Raw genomic sequence first — 20,015 nt, 5'->3', positions numbered from 1 at the left:
TGGCTGATTTTCCACTTTAACTTCACTATCAGAAGAATAGTTTTGTTTACAGAAGCAGTCAGTTTGCCTCCTTTTCTCTGAGTGAGGCACTTCATTCAAGTAGTGAAATTGATTATATTATCTCCTTAGCAAGTTGCCTCCCCCCTAATTTTCTCTCTTTCTCTTCTAAAGGCATTAACTCTTGGCGTTAGTTCCTCAGCTGTAGGTAATCCTACAGTTTCTCTCCAATATGCACATCCTTCCTGTGTGAGCATATATTCAATGTTTACTTTGAAAGATTACTAGCTGTCCCAAGGTCCTGTTTTCACATATATTTAAAACTGATCAAGATTGGAAATCTTGTTAGATATCGCATGCTGTTTGCCATGAGTACTGTGGTCTTTTTTTAATGTCCTGGCTGAAATTGATTAACTAGGAAGTTTTCCAGTTAAGTTTCACACTGGACAATGAATTTATCAACAGAACCATCAAGGAGCTCAGACCAGTTTCAACAAAAATATTGAGGATGCTGAACATATGCAATTTACAGGTTTTCCATTTGTAAGATATCAGACTGATAAATGTTTCTGTTAAGTACTAAAATTGTGCATTAAAACTAAATGACCTTGTATGATTCATTCATTGTCTTCCAGTGATCCGGGCAAAAGTGGTTGGGAAGAAGTTGCTGAAGGATGGACCTTTTGGTACAATGCGCTACACCATCAAACAGTTGAAGGTGAGTGACACCAAATTAGTCAATACCATGAAGAATCTGAATGTATGTGACTCAATGATGCAGTGTTATTTCAAATCCAGCAGCTGAATCTGAATCGGGTATTGAGTAACAGAATGATACTGGATGTAAAGATGTCAAGATGTTTGATTCCCACCACAAAAATATCAGTCACCTTGAAGAGAACAAGATCGTTTTTCTTCTAAATTATTCTTTGAAAGGGTGACAATGCTGGTTTTCATCATCCTGTGATAGTAATGCAAGTCAGTTCATCAGCTGATATCTTGCCTCTTTCCACTGTAAAGAAAAGCCTCTCTGATAGTCAGCTGGCCTTAGCTAATGTTACACACCAAACATGTTAGGAATTATAGAGATGGAGATAGCCTGCATCTTATGTGACAGGGTATACAATGCATGAATGATATGTTTTCCAATCTCATTGAAGCACAATGAACTTAGATGTGAGGGTGGAGTGGTGGACAGGGAGATTATGGTGTTAGGAGGAACAGAAACAAGAAATATTGCTGCAGGGAAGGAGGCAAATTTGAATAATGGTATAGTATACAAACCACAAGATTGTGTATCATGCTGATCAACAAAAATAAATAGTTTTCCAAAGGAGGTGTAAAGGCCAGTGATAAAGCAGTTAACAACCAGATTCAAGAAGTTGTGTGTGACAGAAGCTGTGACTTCTGCCTCAATCCAATGCATCATGTAATGCTGAAGCCCCAATTGGGAATGTACCCCAAATGAAACCATAGATATTAAGATTACAATGTACCCATATCTGGACTAATGCTGCAATTAGGGCTGAAGCTTAATGTTTCTAGTTGATAGCAAACTGAGTTCACCCGCCAGGTTATTGACCAGTTGGTGTCACTTAATGGCACTATTAGCAAACCTTTCAATCACTTCACTGGTGTTTGATAGGTGGCTGAAGAACCAATCATTGACTTAGTTAAGATTTGCTGGCATTTTGGGAATGGGACGTAGACAGGTAATTTTCCACATCATTACATATAGTCGAAGCAAAATCTAAATAAAATGGAAACCAAGAAGCAGGAGTTGTATGGTATCAAATGGGAGTGAATCATTCCTTTGCATTTCCTATAAGCTGTATAGGTGTAAGAGCTTACAGTACACCAGCTGCAGAATACCAGAATTGTTCCTTCAAACCAGTGTGTTTTGGAGAGCACAAGGGGTGACAGACCTTTAAAAATAGATCAACGATATCGAGTTGGAAGACCCTATCCCTTAACAGATGGCAGATACACACAGGGACAGTCAGATGAACAGCAGCATTGTGAAATGCCTGGATGGCATTTCCTGCTGCTCCCCCATCTGCTGGTAACACTTTCTCTGGACAGGTGTGTACTCGGCTTCACTGTGAACATCAGGGTGGGGATGACCTTTCTCCAGGGATTACACATTCATGCAAAATAAATTGAAAACATTGAAGTCAAATATATTACCTTAACGGAAAGGATTGATTTCAATACCTTTAGGAAGTGCTAATGTCAATTTATCTGACAGAATCTGACACCATTTCTAAGCAGGTAATCTCCAAGGATTTAGTAATACCAGGCTCTGAAGTCATGTCTTTTAATGTTGAAATATGATGCATGTTAAAAAAAATCACTGAGGCACTGGCATCTTTGTCCAAATTTACTTCCTCCAACAAACTCTTCTAAAGAGCTCAGTTTACTTTTCTAGCTGACTCTCACCAAGCTTATACAGCACTGTGTTTGTTGCAATATCTGCCACATTGTACTGTATAATATAAATATGACATTTTTATTTCTTTCAAATAAAGTTTAAAAAACGTAGCAAGTTTTAAATATAGTGGTATGTTTTTAGCATCAGACCTCACGATATCATCGAGCATTGCCCGTTTTATACATGTGGTAAAGTGACTAATTGCCAAGCCAATGAAGAGCTGCTGAAAACAAACTCCTCCTTGTTACGACGTAATGCTCTCCAGACTTATTTTTCCCTTCCAATTAGGTTTTATTATAGTCTTTAAAATAAATGAAACTCAATTTCAACATATTTTTAACTATTTCAGATACCCTTGTGTTATGAAACTCAGCCTCTCCTTCTCATCTCTGTGCTGCCTTTTGGTGCCAATATCCAAAAACACATTTGTTTTCACATGGATACTGACAATACCTAGCTCTCTCACTACAATGGTTGTCAATTGCTCTATTGTTCCTAAATTACCAGATTTGTTACTGGAAATCCAGTTCGTATTGAGCAAAAACTTTCTCTGATAAAATATTGGAAAGATGGAAAGCATTGTGTTTAGTCCCTGCTCCAAACTCCCTTCCCTAGCCACCAACTCAAACCCTCACCCTAGCAACAGTTTGAAACTCAGTCAATTTGTGATGTTAGATTTGATCCCAAATGAGCCTCCAATTTCACATTTTCACAAACAGTACGATGAACCATTTTCAGCTCCGTAATGTTGACTTCGCCCAGTCTTATCTCATCTGCTGAGATCCTTAACCATGCTTTTGTCTCTTCCAGACTCAATTATTTCAACGCAGACCTGGCCTCAGGAAACTTGAGGTTGTCCTTGACTCTACTGCCTGTGTCCTAGCCCACAGCATTCCCCTCGCAGTCGTGTTGCCTGAACACATTATTTCACAATCAAGCTATATGATGATCTTAAAATTCTCCTCCCAATTTTCAAATCCTTCCATTGCCTTATCCACCTCCTCTGCCCCAGCAGCTTCATAATCTCATCCAACTATACAACCCTGAGATATCGGTGTGGCATGTGTATACCTGTATATGACTATCTCACTTTCATCCTTTTTAAGGCACTCCTAAAGTATACCTCCTTGGCCAAGTGCTTGTTCATCTTGATGTAGCTTGATGTCACATGTTGCTTTATACACCCCAGTAAAGGTCCCTGAGACATTTTGTTGCATTAAAGAATATGCAAGTCATACTATTACAGCTCTGATATTTGAACTCAACTTTTACAAATTAAAAGCAAATCACAAAACAATTTTGAGTGAGGAGATGATGCGGGTGCTGTAAATCTGAAACAAACAGAGAATGCTGGAGAAACTCAGCAGGTCTGGCAGCATCTGTGGAGAAATGAACAGAGTTAATGTTTTGAGTCAGTTCTTCTTCAGTTCTGAAAAAGATTAATACCAGATTCAAAAAATTAACTCTCTCTCTCTCCACCGATGCTGTCAGACCTGCTGAGTTTCTCCAGCAATCGGTGTGATTGTTTCAGTTTTCCAGTGCATTAATGCTACATTTGCATCCTTTTGTCAAGAAACTGACTGTCTGTCTGGATTGTAGTTGACAATGGTTTCTCTCTTCCAAAGATGTACCGTGGTTTCAACAAAATACACCATGTTCAGTATGTCTATACCGAAGCTGCAGAGAGTCTGTGTGGTGTCCGGCTTCAGGTGAACAAGTTCCAGTATCTCATCACAGGTAAAAGGCACCGTTTAACAAAACTTAAACTGTAACCATATACAGTGTATTTGATTTTCAGAGCAATATTTGATAGATACCTTTGATAAATTCAAAACTGTTGATTCAGGCTTACCCCCCTGAGGTTGCAGAAGATTGTATGAAAAATTAAACAGGGGATACTGGAATATGCTTTTTGACAAAACTTCTTTACTGGGGAAATTTGGCATCCAGTTTGATTTCCAGGAACCCAACATTTTACCCAAGGGTTCAAAGCAGGGAGGACTTTTACTAAGTTGTCAATATTTATTTATTAAATACACCAATGACAAGAGCTCCAAACTCATCCCAGTTTACTCTCCATTTCAGTCACCTGCAGCCTTTGTAATATCTATTCAGAAAGTCATTGTATGCCTATGAATACTACGCATTTGAATTGTGTAACGCTCAGTCTAATGCAACATCTTGTGATTGCAATAAAAATTAACAAATAAATGAGATGAATAAATCATACAACCAAAAAGACTTTGACCCGCTGACGATGCTGTAGGTTAATGTTTAAACAAACATCAATCTGGCATCTAGCTTTTAACCTATTGCAAGACAGAAGACAGACTGCTTGACACACCTGAAGTAGCAAGACCATTGCAATCCCACAACAAGACACCAAACCTATCATCAGATGGCCTATGAAAATGGAAGTGAAACTAATTGGAAAGCCATTTCACAGTTGCCTCAGTACTAAAGGTCAAATGAGCTTCTTTTATTGTGTTTGATTATATGAACAGGTAAAAACAATGACTGCAGATGCTGGAAACCAGATTCTGGATTAGTGGTGCTGGAAGAGCACAGCAATTCAGGCAGCATCCGAGGACAGGCAAAATCGACGTTTCGGGCAAAAGCCCTTCATCAGGAAGGGCTTCCTGATGAAGGGCTTTTGCCCGAAACGTCGATTTTGCCTGTCCTCGGATGCTGCCTGAATTGCTGTGCTCTTCCAGCACCACTATATGAACAGGTGACTCCAGCACATCCTTTGACCTTAGAAAAGATACAGAACTGATAATTAAAGATAATTCCAAGTATTAAGAATTGAAGTTGACGGAATGCCTGGAGTAGATAACCTTGATCTCTTTCTTTGGAAAATAAGCTCTTAAAGTTACGTTGCATTTACATGAATGTAAAGGAAATTTACAAAACTTATGTAGGTTAATTATTCACTGCAGGGTTCAAATGTCATGGTTAAATATTGGAGCACTGAGTAAGAAGGGAAATCAAGCAGAATGTTTTCACACAACAATTGTGAACAAGTTACTAGGAAATGGCACACAGTATAAATGGGTGGTGAGATCATGACCTAAATTGTGTTTTGAGGAGAAAGGAATTTGGGGGATAATGCGAGGACGACAGTAGGTGAAAATCAATTATAAATAAGAGCTCATGTGTTGACCTGACTGATTTGTTCTGAGGGATCCCAGGCCACACTGGCAGGTAGAGTTGGTTTCATTCGTGAAAACCCTCAGGGGTCATGCATCACATCTTCCATCATTATCAAGACTGAAAACACCAGTATCTGATACTTCAGTATTGTTGGGACTGGCAGAAACCATTAGAAAATGTAAAAAAAACACACATGGAAACAATGTCATTGAGGATGAGTTGATTGATTTGTACTGACCCTTCTGACAGGAAGCTATAGAGGTTGTCAGTTGTGCAGCAGCAGGAAATTACCTTCTCCATCCTCCCTCTCCAAAGCCATGCCACACAAAAACATCAAGAAATTCCCTTCTCGACCTTTCACCACCATCCTCTCCAAACCATTGCTCACCAGGTTCTGCATGGACCTGGACAATGAAGTGACCTAGTGGGGAAAGTGGAGGGGCTTGGTCTGCACAAAGGGGAACAGGGGTTACAAAAAAAAAAGAGAAAACGGTTTCAAACATTTCATCGCATGAATACTTACCTGTCTGGGAACAGGAAATCCGAGGTAAACAATTCCTTTCAAAGGAACACAGAATTTCTAAATGAAAGCTGCAGGAGTTCAGGAGGTACCAAATGGAGAAAATGATAATGATTGTGATAATAGTGAACACTTTTTTATAATATGTCAGTTATACAATTTAATATTGATCAGAATTATTTCATAAAGAATTGTATTTGTGTTGTCATATCAGCTTTACAATGAATTATTTGAAATGCAGTGACTGTGTTGAAGTCAAATATCAAACAGTTTAGCTTTGACCTCACTAGTCTGCAGAGACAGGGTTTAAAGTGATTGCTTTTTGAGCAGGAAAGTATATCAGCCATTTTTTTTTCCAAAAAAAGTGCTGTGTCCAACTTATGCCTGTTATCCAGTGCTAATTGAATACCGTGGTATTTCAGATATGAATAGCTTACTCATGTGTTGTGGCTTTAATTTTAATGGAGTGATGATGATTATTGGGATACTGATGCATTCTTTCAATTCTGTTTCTGTGCGAGTCCAAATTCAACCATCTATTGACACAAATACAGAAGGTATTGTTACTAAATGACGACATCATTTTATAAAGAAGTTAGTGAGATTGAAAAGGGAACACTTGAACACCAAATAACAGCCATAAAAAGAATCAAAAAGTAGCCTTTGAGAATCTGGAGCAGCTCTTAGTGTCATAGAGTCATAGAGATGTACAGCATGGAAACACACCTCCTTCGGTCCAACTTGTCCATGCTGAACAGATATCCCAACCCAATCTAGTCCCACCTGCCAGCATCCGGCCATATCCCTCCAAACCCTTCCTATTCATATACCCATCCAAATGCCTCTTAAATGTTGCAATTGTACCAGCCTCCACCACGTTCTCTGGCAGCTCATTCCATACACGTACCACCCTCTGCGTGAAAAAGTTGCCCCTTAGGTCTCTGACCAGAATTGTACACAATATTCCAACAGTGGCCTAACCAATGTCCTGTACACAACCTCCCAACTCCTGTACTCAATACTCTGATCAAAAAAGGAAAGCATACCAAACGCCGCCTTCACTATCCTATCTACCTGCGACTCCATTTTCAAGGAGCTATGAACCTGCACTCCAAGGTCTCTGAACATTAGAATAATTTTAAGCATTGATGGAAAATGTTAAAAGAAGCACATACTTAAAATCCTTTTCTTTTCTTCATGAACAGGTAGAGTTTATGATGGGAAAGTCTATACTGGGGTGTGTAATTTCATTGTGCCATGGGAGAAATTAACCCTGTCACAACGCAAGGGTCTGAATCATCGTTACCAGCATGGTTGCAATTGCAAGGTACATATATTTTCATAGATACAGCACTTTACTGCTTAACTACCAATCCAGTGTAATGTATTTACAGTTGTGTATCTGCTAATTGTGCTTAAGAATGGAGTAATTAGAAAGAAACAGTAGCTCATATCGTGATAATGGGAGGAATTAACTCAAATAATAGCTAATTTAAAATGAGTGAAGGATATTTGCGGTGACACAAGAAGAACCCAGTGTTACTAACTGTACATTTTCTGATATTAATCCAATGTCCACATACTGTTTAGCTAAAATGCTTCTGTTTAATTATTATACTTATTCCACATATGAATATTCAGTATAAGAGTTTTACATAAACAGACCTGAAGACAATGTGTTCACTCTAAGAAATCTAACATTCTTCCATGTCATTCTTATCTCTCCAGATCAAACCTTGTTATTATCTGCCATGTTTTGTGACAGCAAAGAATGAGTGCCTGTGGACTGATATGTTGTCTGACCAGGGATACATGGGGCACCAGGCTAAGCACTATGTATGCATCCGGCAAAAGGAAGGTTACTGCAGTTGGTACAGAGGTGCAGCACCCCCGGACAAAACCAGGATCAATGCCACAGACCCCTGAAAGGGAAAACCCTCTGTACACATGCTGGCTAGCAAGGGTGGCCATCTTGTGTGACACAGCCATGATGTAATACCTGTCTATTCCCAGCATTAGCACATCAAACACAGACTTCTAGGCCATTTTTCTGTTTCCTCAGAATTATTCTTAATGCGTCCAGTGCATGGGCTATTTGTCTCCATACCAACCAATCTTGCTTCAGACATGCTCCTTGCAGCAAAAAATATATCAATGAGCTTTAGGTACATTTTATTATCAGTGTCCTGTGCCATATGCAACTGCTACTGCCCTTTATAAATGTGGCACACAGGTGGTCCAAACATTTCAGGCAATTTTTTTGATTTTTTTTCCTTTATTTAATTAGAAAAAATATTCAAATTACAACACTATTTGTTGTTACATAGATCACTTATTTGGTATTAGAATGCATTTTCAAAATACGTAACAGAACTTATTCTACAGTGCTGTGAGGGAAATAAAAATCCTAAAATCTGTCTGGTGTATGCCTGAAAGGTGATTTTCTCTTTATGCTTAAAAACGTTTGAATTTTAGAGAAATTGTACTACATCCCTACATCTGACCTGGGGAGTCAGTCTCAAAATCACTAAGCCCTTTGGACAGAGACGGACTTCCTGCATTTACATAACTGACAACAGCTCCACTGTATAAACAGCAGAGTGGCACCTGCAGATTTTTTTCTGTGCTGCCAGTGGAATAAAGGAGCATCGATATTGTCATTGGCTTTTATATACCGTGGCAAACAACCAAAAGGAGGCAATCTGCTCTCCTGCCAGTGGCTGCGCTCATGAAGATCTAAGTGCCTTCTGAGCTGCCATGCAATAAAAGGTACTAGTTTCCTATTTTTTATGAAAAAAATATAATTGTAGAATCACAATGCTCCAACTATTGGCAAAGATTTCAATCCTCTATAATAAAATGGTGTTAGACTTTATAATGGCAGACCCTTCTCATATTTCACTCGAAAGTGGGTGGAAATTCAGTGGAAAATGTTTGAAGACCTACTATGGCTTCTCCATCCAATTTCCAATCCCCATCATCAGGACCACCAATGACACCACCTCTCCTTGCTGCATCTAAATGTCCCAAAGAATTTCCTGTCTTTCAACAGAACCTTTCTTGGGCCATCATGTTGTAGATTGCAGTGTATACTCACCATGAGAGCAAAGATGTTTGAAAAACAAAATTGGCAACCAACAAAATTTTGCATTTATGTGATATATTTAATATAACATTCCCTAACTGCTTCAGCAGCAAAAGAAACAAAATAAGGGCTACGAGAAATGTAATGTGCAAAAATCACAACTTTGAAAACTTCCTGGATTTGTTATATAGTGACAAAGCCCCTATGCTCACAAAGAATGTTCCATGCCTGAGACGATAGGGAACATCTTTCTCACATTTGCTGAACATCTCTAATGAACTATTTGTACCACCAGTTAGAAAGTAGAGCAGCACATCTGATGTGAGCCAACTAAGATGATATAACTGTTGTGTCATACAATATAAATAACTGTCATCTGGTTTTGCAGACCCCCTGCACACCTCCACTTTATCACTGATGATTAAACCCCAGACTGCTTCTTATATTTGTACGTTGGTTACAACATCAATCAATGGACATTCTGAAAAAAATACACACCTATAAATTTGGAGCATGAATAAACATGTACCTATATAACTCTTTTCAAAAATATATTGATTACTGACATAAGCTATATTTTATACAGTACACTTCTGTATGAGTGGGCATTTCATTCATATGAATATATGTAATTACATTAAAAGTATTGTCATGTCTGGATAATGTGCTTTTCAAAGCTGGATAAGTGACAGGCAGAATATTGGTGGGGAACAAGCTAATTAAAAACACTTTTTAAACATTTAATTTGATTTATCTTTGTAAAGTTAATTGTTTTTTTTCCTGAGTTTGCCTGGTTTATGTAAATATACATGCAATGTATCTACCTACAGTAGGCACACAGCAAGAGTGGGTTGTCTGTGTACGTGTTTGTGTGTATCTGTGAGTCTGCGAATCTATCTGCCCAATAACAGCATGATTTAATGGCTGAAGGAACTTCGAAAGAGCGAGAAACCAATTAAATGAAATAAAGCTTTCTTGGAGGAATGTACTTATCACTAAATTTACATTGTTTGCAGATTTCTCTGCATTATTTGTGAATTTTATATGTCATGAATGTAAGTTCTTTTAAAAAAAACTTTCCAACGTCACTTTTACAGTGTCATCTAAACAGTAAAATTACTATTATTTCTATCACAGTAACTCAGTCTCTGCCTCTCTTTTCCTCCTTTATTGACAATTTGTTCATTTAGTGTATTACTGTTCCTAAGAGTCTCATTAAAAGTGAAGAATTACATTGTATTTCCTCTCTTCTCCCTGGAAGAGACTAACATCAATTGTATAGTTGATGTTATCAGGCTAAGGCTGGAGGAGTATAGACGATAACAGGGAAAACTGAGCATTTCTCAAGATGAACTTAGTCTAAGACCATGATGCAGATTAATCTTGGAAAGTAACTAGCAGGTTTCCTTTAATACAATATTTAATCTGGATTCCTGTGACTGTGCAATGGCAGGAAGGGATCAATCAACCTTCGGTACACTCACCTCTGGTCTAGACGGCATCATCCTGAATTGCATGTTTAATTCTCTGAGTGGGGAATTGGTATGGTAGTAAAATAAGCACATATGTAATGTGATGTGCACATATATGAGCATGTGAATATGAAGAAGATGAAGCAAAAACCAGAAGCTCTATAAATATTCTGGAATAATTAAATTATTGTTTCCTATTTATTAAACCTGTACAGACAAAAGAAAATAGGTTAAGTTAAAGTAAAATAGAAACTAGGAACACGAATCCTTAAGATTAGCAAGTCCAGGACTGAACAGAAGTATGTATGAGCTGCTAGTAAGGACTTTTGCCTTGGATAAAGAGCGTGGAAGGTATTCCAGGTCATAGCTTTCAAAACGTGTTTCAGGAAATCCCTTCTGTTCAGGCTTTTTGAATGGCAAAAACCTACAGAGCTCTGCCTTTGGATACTTCTCTTCCATTGAAATGCACTGACCTTCCACAAAGCAAAACTGTACTCGACAATGACCTTACCAGAGGACTGTTTTTATATGAAATAATTAATAACCTGAACTGACAAATAGGTCTGGGATCAGCCGAAACACAATCAGGTAGATGAAGGAGCAGTGCTCTGAAAGCTAGTGCTTCCAAATAAACCTGTTGGACTATAACCTGGTGTTGTGTGAATTTTTTAAAACTTTGTACACCCCAGTCCAACACCAGCATCTCCAAATCATGAATGAAGTGAGACTGTCTTTGGATATACAGAACGTGAAGTACCATTTTGCAATAGAAAATACACTCTTATGCTGTAGGGAGTTTAATTAATACCGATCAGAGTTCTGTCCCTGGTCTATGTGAGTTCTCTGCTCTTAGCCAAGAAAGCAGCTGAGGTGCATGCAGATTAGGGAATGGAAAAATCAGCTCTCACTGCTTTCCAGGGGGTCTTAGTGCATGAGAGCAGGAAGCAACTAGGCTGTGCAAGTCCCTGTGGATCTGGAAATTTTTGTCAAATTGTGTCATTTAAGGAGGAAAAAAAATGGGGGGAGGAAGTGATGGTATTGGAATTAAATGTAGTGAGTCAGTAAAATGGGAACAATACTTTCATAATGGACAAACTGATCTACTGAACCCATCTGAAACCTCCTGGCAATAACAACCAAAGGAAAAGTGAAATTTTATTTGTGATTTAAATATAGTTAAATGCTGAAGTAAACAAAAAATGATCATGGGTACGCTTTGAAATGACTGAGAAAAGCCTAGATTTAGATTCAACTGAAAGCATGTGGGTTTTAGACGTATCCTGTAGAAAATCACTCACTGTTCAGAGTATTCTGAATGAAAACTAAAAAGAGAAAGCTTTGCTAATCTTTCTCTCCATCAGTCAAAAAGTACAAACATTGGACAGTCATACCAGCAATTAAAAGTCTGAAAAGACAGTTTGGGTGATACTCACCATTTCTCTGTGGTTGGGGAAGAATGTCTGGTCGATGAGTGGGAACTTGGCTGGAGTCAGGGTTTGGGAGATCTTTATCAGCTGTGAAAACTGTAAGAGAAAAGCATCTATAAACAAACTTGTTCTCATATCCATTGCTTCTTTGCTGCAGCTATGCTACATCCAGAAAGGAGCCTGTCCTCTTTGATTTGCCAGTCTTGCTTAAATGTAGGTACGGTCATGTGAAATGTTGGAACAAGATGCCCTAAAGAGCTAACAACGGGATCTAGCCTAGCCACTGAGAGGTGCAACGTGCAGACCAAGCAGAAACGGAACATTATCTCTTGGTCTCACTTACCCTTGTTCTTGGGGCGGTGGGAACCAGTCAGTTTCGGGCAACACAAGATGTTCATCGGTAAGAACCCTGAAAATAGACTGACTGCCTCGCAAAGAGTTGGAGATAAATAAAATGTGGATGTGTCAGTGTTAGTTCAGAAACAACCTGCCTCTTCTAGAGCAATTAGTTTATACAGTGACAGACCTTATAATTAATACATCATCACGTCAATTAAAACCATCAATAAGGAATGACATTATATGTGGTAGTGACACAGATTTACAATCTGCAGTCATCAGGGGTTTTCAAAGTGTCACAAGGCTCTTGTGTAGAGGAAACGGCCATGGAGGTTTTGTAACATTAGGAAAGGAACAAGACAAAGGCCAGCTGGAAGTTCTCACCATTGAAGTTCTGTTGACTAACTTAATAATACTGATGTCTTACCCAGGTTTCCCAGAAGTCTAGAAGGTCAAAGGGCCAAGGATCTCTCAGTCAGCCTTAGAAAGGCTGCTGCTGGATGTATACGAGGGAAGAGAGGCCCACTTTCACACTGACCACAGTCAGGCTCCAGGAATGGTACAATCATGGCTAACTGTCTGTAGTGTACTAGGAGAAGCCTTTTGATTGACTGGCAGTACCCAATGACAGATTATTTTCCCACTTAACCCCATGAAGAACCATTTTCCTTTGATTTTCACACATCACAACTTGTTGAAAGCACATGCAGTTTGTTGGCTGAAGCTTTGGAACTGAGCATGTGCCACACAGCCACATGTTTACCTCCTCTGTCTGACTGATGGCATTTGTTGTACAGTGGTTTCCCCCATCACAATCTGCCCGTCTCTCCTGCAGTGCTAAAAACGCAAGCTAACCCACATGGGTTGACACCTTGTAACTGAGTATTCATGATCCTAGTGCACTAATAAAACAATACAAGCCAGACAGGGTCGTAGCGCCTGCAATAAGCACCAAATTCAATGAATGCTAAGAGCAAGCCAAGAGCCCAAAGATATCTGTGCCTGTGTCAGCACAAAACATACTGTTTATATGTAGGAGATGTCTGGCTGTCCTCGTGTGCAAAACAATCTGGTAGAAGCTGGCAAGTCATGTGCGTTAATCAGCTCATAGTGAGTATTGAAAGCTTGAACATTGGGGGCTGTGTTGGGTAGGAAGAATGATCTGGTGAACCTGATTACATTCCAAAGCCAAGAAACACAGATGAAAATGTGAGGAGGATTGTGGACATGGAGAATGAACATGGAGGAGTTAGCACAGTGGTTTAGTAGTTAGTGCTGCTGCCCCACAGCACCAGGATCCTAAGTTCAATTCCAGCCTTGTGTGACTGTCTGTGTAGAGTGTGCACATTCTCCAGTGTCTGCATAGCTTACCTCTGGCTGCTCCGGTTTCCTCCCATTATTGAATGATGTTTCGGTTATGTGGATTGGCCATGCTAAATTGTCCCATTGTGTCTAGTGATGTCCAAACTAGGTGGATTAATCATGATAAATGGGAGGTTATGGCAATAGGGTGTGGGTGGAGTACTCATCAGAGGGTCAGTGCTGATTTGATGAGCTGAATGGCCTCTATCTGCACTATAAGGATTCAATAAAGAAAACGCAGGGACATTGTTGTGAAGAAGCAGTTGCATGTTAGCTGGGACAAGTAATCAAAGAGCTGCTACTGCCAATTCCTGCTGTCATGGTATGACCTTCTCCCACTTGAACATTTAGCTTTTAAAAGGCAGCTTCTGCTGATGGTGAAGATAACATTGAGAGCGATTGGCATTACCAATCTCCAGACCATGTGTCAATGCCTCCTATTCAATTAGTTTGCATTTTTAGAACTGCAGGAGCAACAGGCTATAATCCAGGGTAATTTACCTCCTCAATTATTATTTTACATCTATTTTGTCTTCTCCCTATACGTGGCCTTTAAGTTATTGCAAAGTATTAATACAGAAAGCACATTAAAGGCTGGTACACAATGAAAGATTGGCTGGTCTCCACAGATGCCTCACAGTGGGGAAACAAAAAAGTTTCCAATCTTAATAAAGAAATTCTATAAATATTTGGATATTGTTCCAGGAAAAAGAAACACTTCGATAGCAAAAATTATAAATAAATTCGCCCATATCCTTTCATTATTTAATGATAACACCCATTCATCACAGCAGCAAGCATTTCCTACTTCAATATTCCGGATACACACTGGGGGCACAAGTTAGAAAACTGGGCATCAGCAATTACTTTCTACCACAATGAGTGCTCACAGGTCCCGCTGAGGTAGCATCACAATCAGGGGAATCCTGGTGGTGATCGCATTTTCTGTTTTGTTCTTCTTTTATTGATGAGGCATCAATCTCTGACTAAGTTGCAATGGGTTCTCACATTTATATTTGAGAATGTAGTTGGCGCAGAACGGAATGTCCTTGACCATAGTTAACAGTAGTGTAGACACAATATATGCAGATATTTACACACAGAAATACAGACTAAATGTTAATGAAGCCATGATTCGGAGAGGGGCTAACACCTTCAACACATTGTCTAGCTATCACCATTGTTAACAGCTAACCCGAGAATGCAACTTTAAAAAAAAGGGTTTTGTGATTTACACATGAAAGAAGTGAAACTATCACTGTATTCTAACAGATGAAAAGCTTAACAGACAATCAATTCTTCAATGTATAATTTCAGTTACATCACACTGCAAATTTTTGCTATAAATTCTGTGTTACGATCGAGCCTCCCACAATCACTTGATGAAGGAGTGTCGCTCCGAAAGCTAGTGTGCTTCCAATTAAACCTGTTGGACTATAACCTGGTGTTGTGTGATTTTTAACTTTGTTAATGAAGCAATTGCTGCATACTCAAAGGCTCCTAGATGCTAATCCTGGCCAACATACAAGAACACTAAATTAAAAGGAATGAAAAAGAATGAAAGTAACTTAAAAATAAATGAATTGCTTTGGTTTGTTATTACTTTCTTAAATTTTCCAGTTTGAAATGAGTAGGATTAAACAGCTGGCTCAACTGGTGACAAATCCTCTGTCAGCAACACTCATCTTAAAAGCTTTGGACATATAGCAGTTACTTTGAAGTGACTTCATTGGAGTTGTAACATAAGCATTGCCTCAGGTGCCAGCAGAGAAGTTAAGGGCCTGGTTAATGCTGCTCATAATATTAAAAGCCTATCTTTTTTAAAATTAAGTTCAGCTGAGACTGATGGGATAATAGTCTTCCCCATCTGCTGAGTGTAAAAGAACCATGTGGAAAGAGTCTGCAATGTTGCAACCCATTTGTATGGCTCCATGCAGCAAAATTAAACTATCGACAATTCTCCACATTGATAGTTTAACTAGAAGAAGCTACAACAAAAAGATAGTTTTGGAAATGAAGTATCAAACTGGATTGAATCAATTCTTAATCCTTGTACTTGTATATGTACTGAGAAGCAGACAGGCCACATGATAATGGACAGTGATCAATTGTTGCTCGGATAAAATCAGAAAATATTATCGACCTGAAAGACATCATTCAGCCAATGCTTTGAACAGACTTTGTTCACCTCCACTCTTTCCCAATTCTTGTAATTATTTACCTTTTCAAATCTGCATCCCACTCTGTTTTGTAAATTAATGCTGAATCTGCATTAACCATATGTTAACAACTCACTGTTTAAACCTATGCTTTTTAAGATTATTGTTTCAAAAAAAGTCTGCCTCCAAGTTTGAAGAAAAGGAAGGTGAAATAATTCTTTTGATTTATTTTCTCAGTCCTAATTCCATCCCTAACTGGTTAGTAATTCTCTCAATTTGCTTTTATTTCCTTCTTTCTCTGTCTGTTTTGTTCAGAGATTGGATAAGCAACTTGCTCCTGGGCCTCTCTCAATTCACCTTAACCTGCGAAAATACAATAGGGCAATAGCATGGGGAGCAGCAACCTTACAATTGCTGATTTCATCTAGGTCAACAATACCCTCTACCTCAGTAGCATCCTGAAATCCGGAAGTGCCAGATGCTCCTGATTTTGAAAGGGAAGATCATAGGTTGGACAAAACTAGCAATGTGCAGCATGAGGAGTCTGACAGGAAATCTAGCAGTGGAGTCCTGCAGCAGGAACACAGAATGCCTCTTATAACTTTAGAAAGGATAAACATTGCCTTTTCAAATTGAGCACATTTATTTGGGATTTAAACCATGCTGTACCACTAAAGTTTTAAGGATTTCAGGGTTAAGAAGTCATTCAGCAGCAACATGCAAAATAGAACAAAAATTGTTTACTTTAGATTGAGGTTAAGATTGCATTCTGTCAGGCATTTCTAATTAAACTCTCTGAAAGGCCATGTTCTCAAGATCCTGGGCGCTGCTCATGCATAACTAATCTACTATTGACTGAAAATATTGCAGGAATCTGGGCGATTAAAACCCATCTCTAGGGCAAATAATGGGCACAAGTCACCCCATTCTCCATTTATTTCTTGCATAAGTACCGCGAACAGGTTGGAATATAGGTGCTGATGTACCACATTAAGCCATCACAGGTATTTATTCAACATTTTATTCAAAAGAAAAACTTAAATTTCTATGGCATCGTGCACAAGCTCAGCGGTTCCCAATGCATTTCACAGTCAATGAATCATTTTGAAGTGCAGTCACTGTTGTAATGTAGGGAAAGACAGGAGCCTAATTGCACACAAGGTCCTACAAACAGCAATAAGATTAGTTACTGAATAATTTGTTACAGGCTTAGCAGCTACTTCTTCATTCTTTCGGCAAGCATTGCCTTGCATACAGGTAGTTCTTCCAGAACTCGATGGTTGCGTTCTTGTGCAACACCGCATTATAGAAAAATCACCTTTTAGAAACAGTGCTTAAAGGGTTACAGCCAACACACATTGTTAAAATTTGCGCTTTAGAAACAGTGTTCCCAATTTGCCAATTACTTCACAGCGAATTTATGTTAATGAAACCCATGTTATAGCAGAACGACCTGTATCACATTTAATAAGCCACTCTGCTGAAGTCACTGTTCTGAGTTATCACAGTCCTTATACTTGTGCAAAAAATTTAGAAACATTCAATTTTTTTCTAAAAACAAACATGCAAGTTATTGCAGTTTTGAGCCAAGTTGAAATTCCATAAATAGAAAAAAGTTCCATCTGACATTTTAACTTTGCCTACTCTGGAATGAATTCCATTTTTATTTCATCTGAACACATTTGCTGAGTTTCTGTTTAAAATAATTTTGTTTTTCATTTGAAAGTATTTAAAATTTCAGAACAAAAGCTGGATTTAACATTTGTAGCTAGGCTAAGCCTTGTATTGTCTCCTCTCTAATTCTTGGGTGGGGTCATCCTCAGAGCTGAGTTTACAGAGATTTGGAAAGTGCAAGGGTTAGCATACCAACGTTTCACCTCTGGGATTCAGATGTAAAAGAAGGCCAGATTTTTAAAAAAAGTCTCCCTGAAGCCACATTATTCCCTGCAGCTGGTGAAATTTAACTTTAATCAATTAATGCATTGGGAATTAAAAGCTAGCCTGGTAATGGTGACCATGAAACTATAAGATTGTTGTAAAAACGATAAGGTTGTTGCCCTGTGAGACAGCTGGAATTCCTCAGTGATAATGCTATACGCATAACTATTTTCAGCCTCATCATGCACCTTCCCTCTATTATAAGATCAATATTGAGGATGTTTGCTGATGATTACACAATCTTTCACAAATACAGAGCAGTTCATGTCCATATACAATATTCAGGCAAGTAGATTGCACGCCAAGTATGTGTCAGTCAATGGTCATTGTCACATCTCACAAGATAGTGCATCAGGTAATCACTGCAGCCTTTTTAGGTTCACATTCCTTAAAAACCATTTCAGTTCATTAAACATCTCAGATATAACTATCAGATAATGGAAATTAAAAGTCCATTTTAACCTCTCATAACACCTCCTTACCCTGAAGTACAAATGCAAACAATATTTCTCTTCTTCTGCTGAGTGTTCCATTATAAGGGCAAGTTGAAATAATCCAAAAACCAGTTAGATACACACAGATATTCTGCATTCACTTTTTTCCCCCTAACCAAGGGTCAATACCTGCTTTGGGAATAGCAGCTGAACTTACTGCCTGGCCTAAGCCATCTTTCCAAGTTTTGGCCCTTTACTGCCCATGTTTACAAGCAGGTGCTGAATTGAAGTATTTTTACAAATTTAATCTCTAGAAGATTAGTGGGTGGAAGTCAAAAGTTTGCATTTGCACCTCATTCTAATTTAACTCGACAACAGCCTGATCTGACTGGTTGAGGTTTGAGATTTGGTCCTGTGCTTTGGTGGATAACAGATCACAGATGTGTTTCTCCTGCACTTTCTAGTTCTGTTTGTTTCAGATCTTCAGCATCCACTGTTCTTTGTTTTACAAAAGTGATCATCGATGGCTTTAAACAACCAGAATGAGAAATCAGCATCCACCAAAACATTGGACGCTAGCGAGAAGAATAAAAGATTTTCTATTGGAAGCAATTCTTGCTCCATGGCCTCTTTGCTGCTTCCTACTTGGGACTATTCCCACTGTTTTCAGGCCTGCAACAGGTTCACTCTCTAAATCAACTTTAACTGGGGGCACCTCTACATCTTTCCCATAAGCCTTTTATCAGAACACTGGAATTTAATTTGCTTCCAGCAGAAAATCAGGTCTGGCAGCATCTGTGTAGAGAAAACATAATTAAATCACTATTCCTTTGGAAACAAACTGCTGACAGTTATTCTAGTCAACAGTTGTACTTGGGCAGACACCTTTAATCTTACAGACAATAGTTTGCAGTCTGCACTAAACAGAAAATGAATATTTCTTTTTCCTGACTCAGTTATCTGGTTTTAATATCTTAACATAAAAAGGATAATTTCAGTAAATTTTCTTTCTTCCACATTGGCTTCATGAAGTTTGCCTCAATATGTGGTCAGGTGATCACTGCAGCCACTTATGCCCAAGTTTCTTCATTTTTAAAAAGCATCTTAGCTTTCAGAGGTCTCCAATATATAACCATTGGATGACGGAAGGTAAGAGTTCAAATTTATCACCACCACTAGTATTTTACCTCTCGATTCTCAAAGCTTACTGACCGAGTCAGGAGTGTGAGGGAATACTCTCCACTTGCCTGGGTATCAGCAGCTTCACAAACACCAACCAGCTCAACCAGGATAAAGCAGCTGCCTTGACTGCCTTCAATGTTCACTCACTGCACCAAAAGATGCAAAGGGGCAGCAGTGTGTACCATCTACAACATGCCTGTAGTATTTCACCAACAGTCCTCTGATACGACTTTTCAAAAGCTATAAACCCTATCACCTGGAAGGACAAAAGCAACAGACACACAAGAACACCACCATCTGCAAGATCGCCACCAAGCCACACACCATTCAGACGTGGAAATATACTGTTATTCTTTCAATGTCACTGGGTCAAAAACTCTACCTAACAGCACTGTGGGTGTGTGTATCTACACCACACAGACTGCAGGACCAAGGCAGCAGCTCACCACCACTTTCTCAAGGGCGATTAGAGACAAGTAACAAATCTTGGCTAGTAATCATGCTGACATCCCATTC

The 20,015-nt window shown here is 38.8% G+C and overlaps 2 protein-coding genes across 2 annotated transcripts in view; one reads left to right on the top strand and one right to left on the bottom strand.

Annotated features, from left to right (window-relative positions):
• LOC122559621 (metalloproteinase inhibitor 3) overlaps window positions 1-10,326 on the top strand; it is a 32,524-nt gene extending 22,198 nt beyond the window's left edge. The window contains exons 2-5 of the mRNA XM_043709415.1: window positions 633-715; window positions 4,054-4,165; window positions 7,307-7,428; window positions 7,830-10,326. Coding sequence (XP_043565350.1) covers window positions 633-715; window positions 4,054-4,165; window positions 7,307-7,428; window positions 7,830-8,027 — 515 coding nt within the window. The 3' untranslated portion in view covers window positions 8,028-10,326. The remainder of the gene's footprint in view (window positions 1-632; window positions 716-4,053; window positions 4,166-7,306; window positions 7,429-7,829) is intronic.
• LOC122559429 (synapsin-3-like) overlaps window positions 1-20,015 on the bottom strand; it is a 265,554-nt gene that overhangs the window by 96,325 nt on the left and 149,214 nt on the right. Inside the window, exon 6 of the mRNA XM_043708876.1 lies at window positions 12,092-12,181. Within this exon, the coding sequence (XP_043564811.1) occupies window positions 12,092-12,181 (90 nt within the window). The remainder of the gene's footprint in view (window positions 1-12,091; window positions 12,182-20,015) is intronic.

Source organism: Chiloscyllium plagiosum, chromosome 19, assembly GCF_004010195.1.
Source record: "Chiloscyllium plagiosum isolate BGI_BamShark_2017 chromosome 19, ASM401019v2, whole genome shotgun sequence".
NCBI lineage: Eukaryota > Metazoa > Chordata > Chondrichthyes > Orectolobiformes > Hemiscylliidae > Chiloscyllium > Chiloscyllium plagiosum.
Note: the sequence above shows the minus strand (reverse complement) of the source record. Positions and strands in the feature narration are given on the sequence as shown.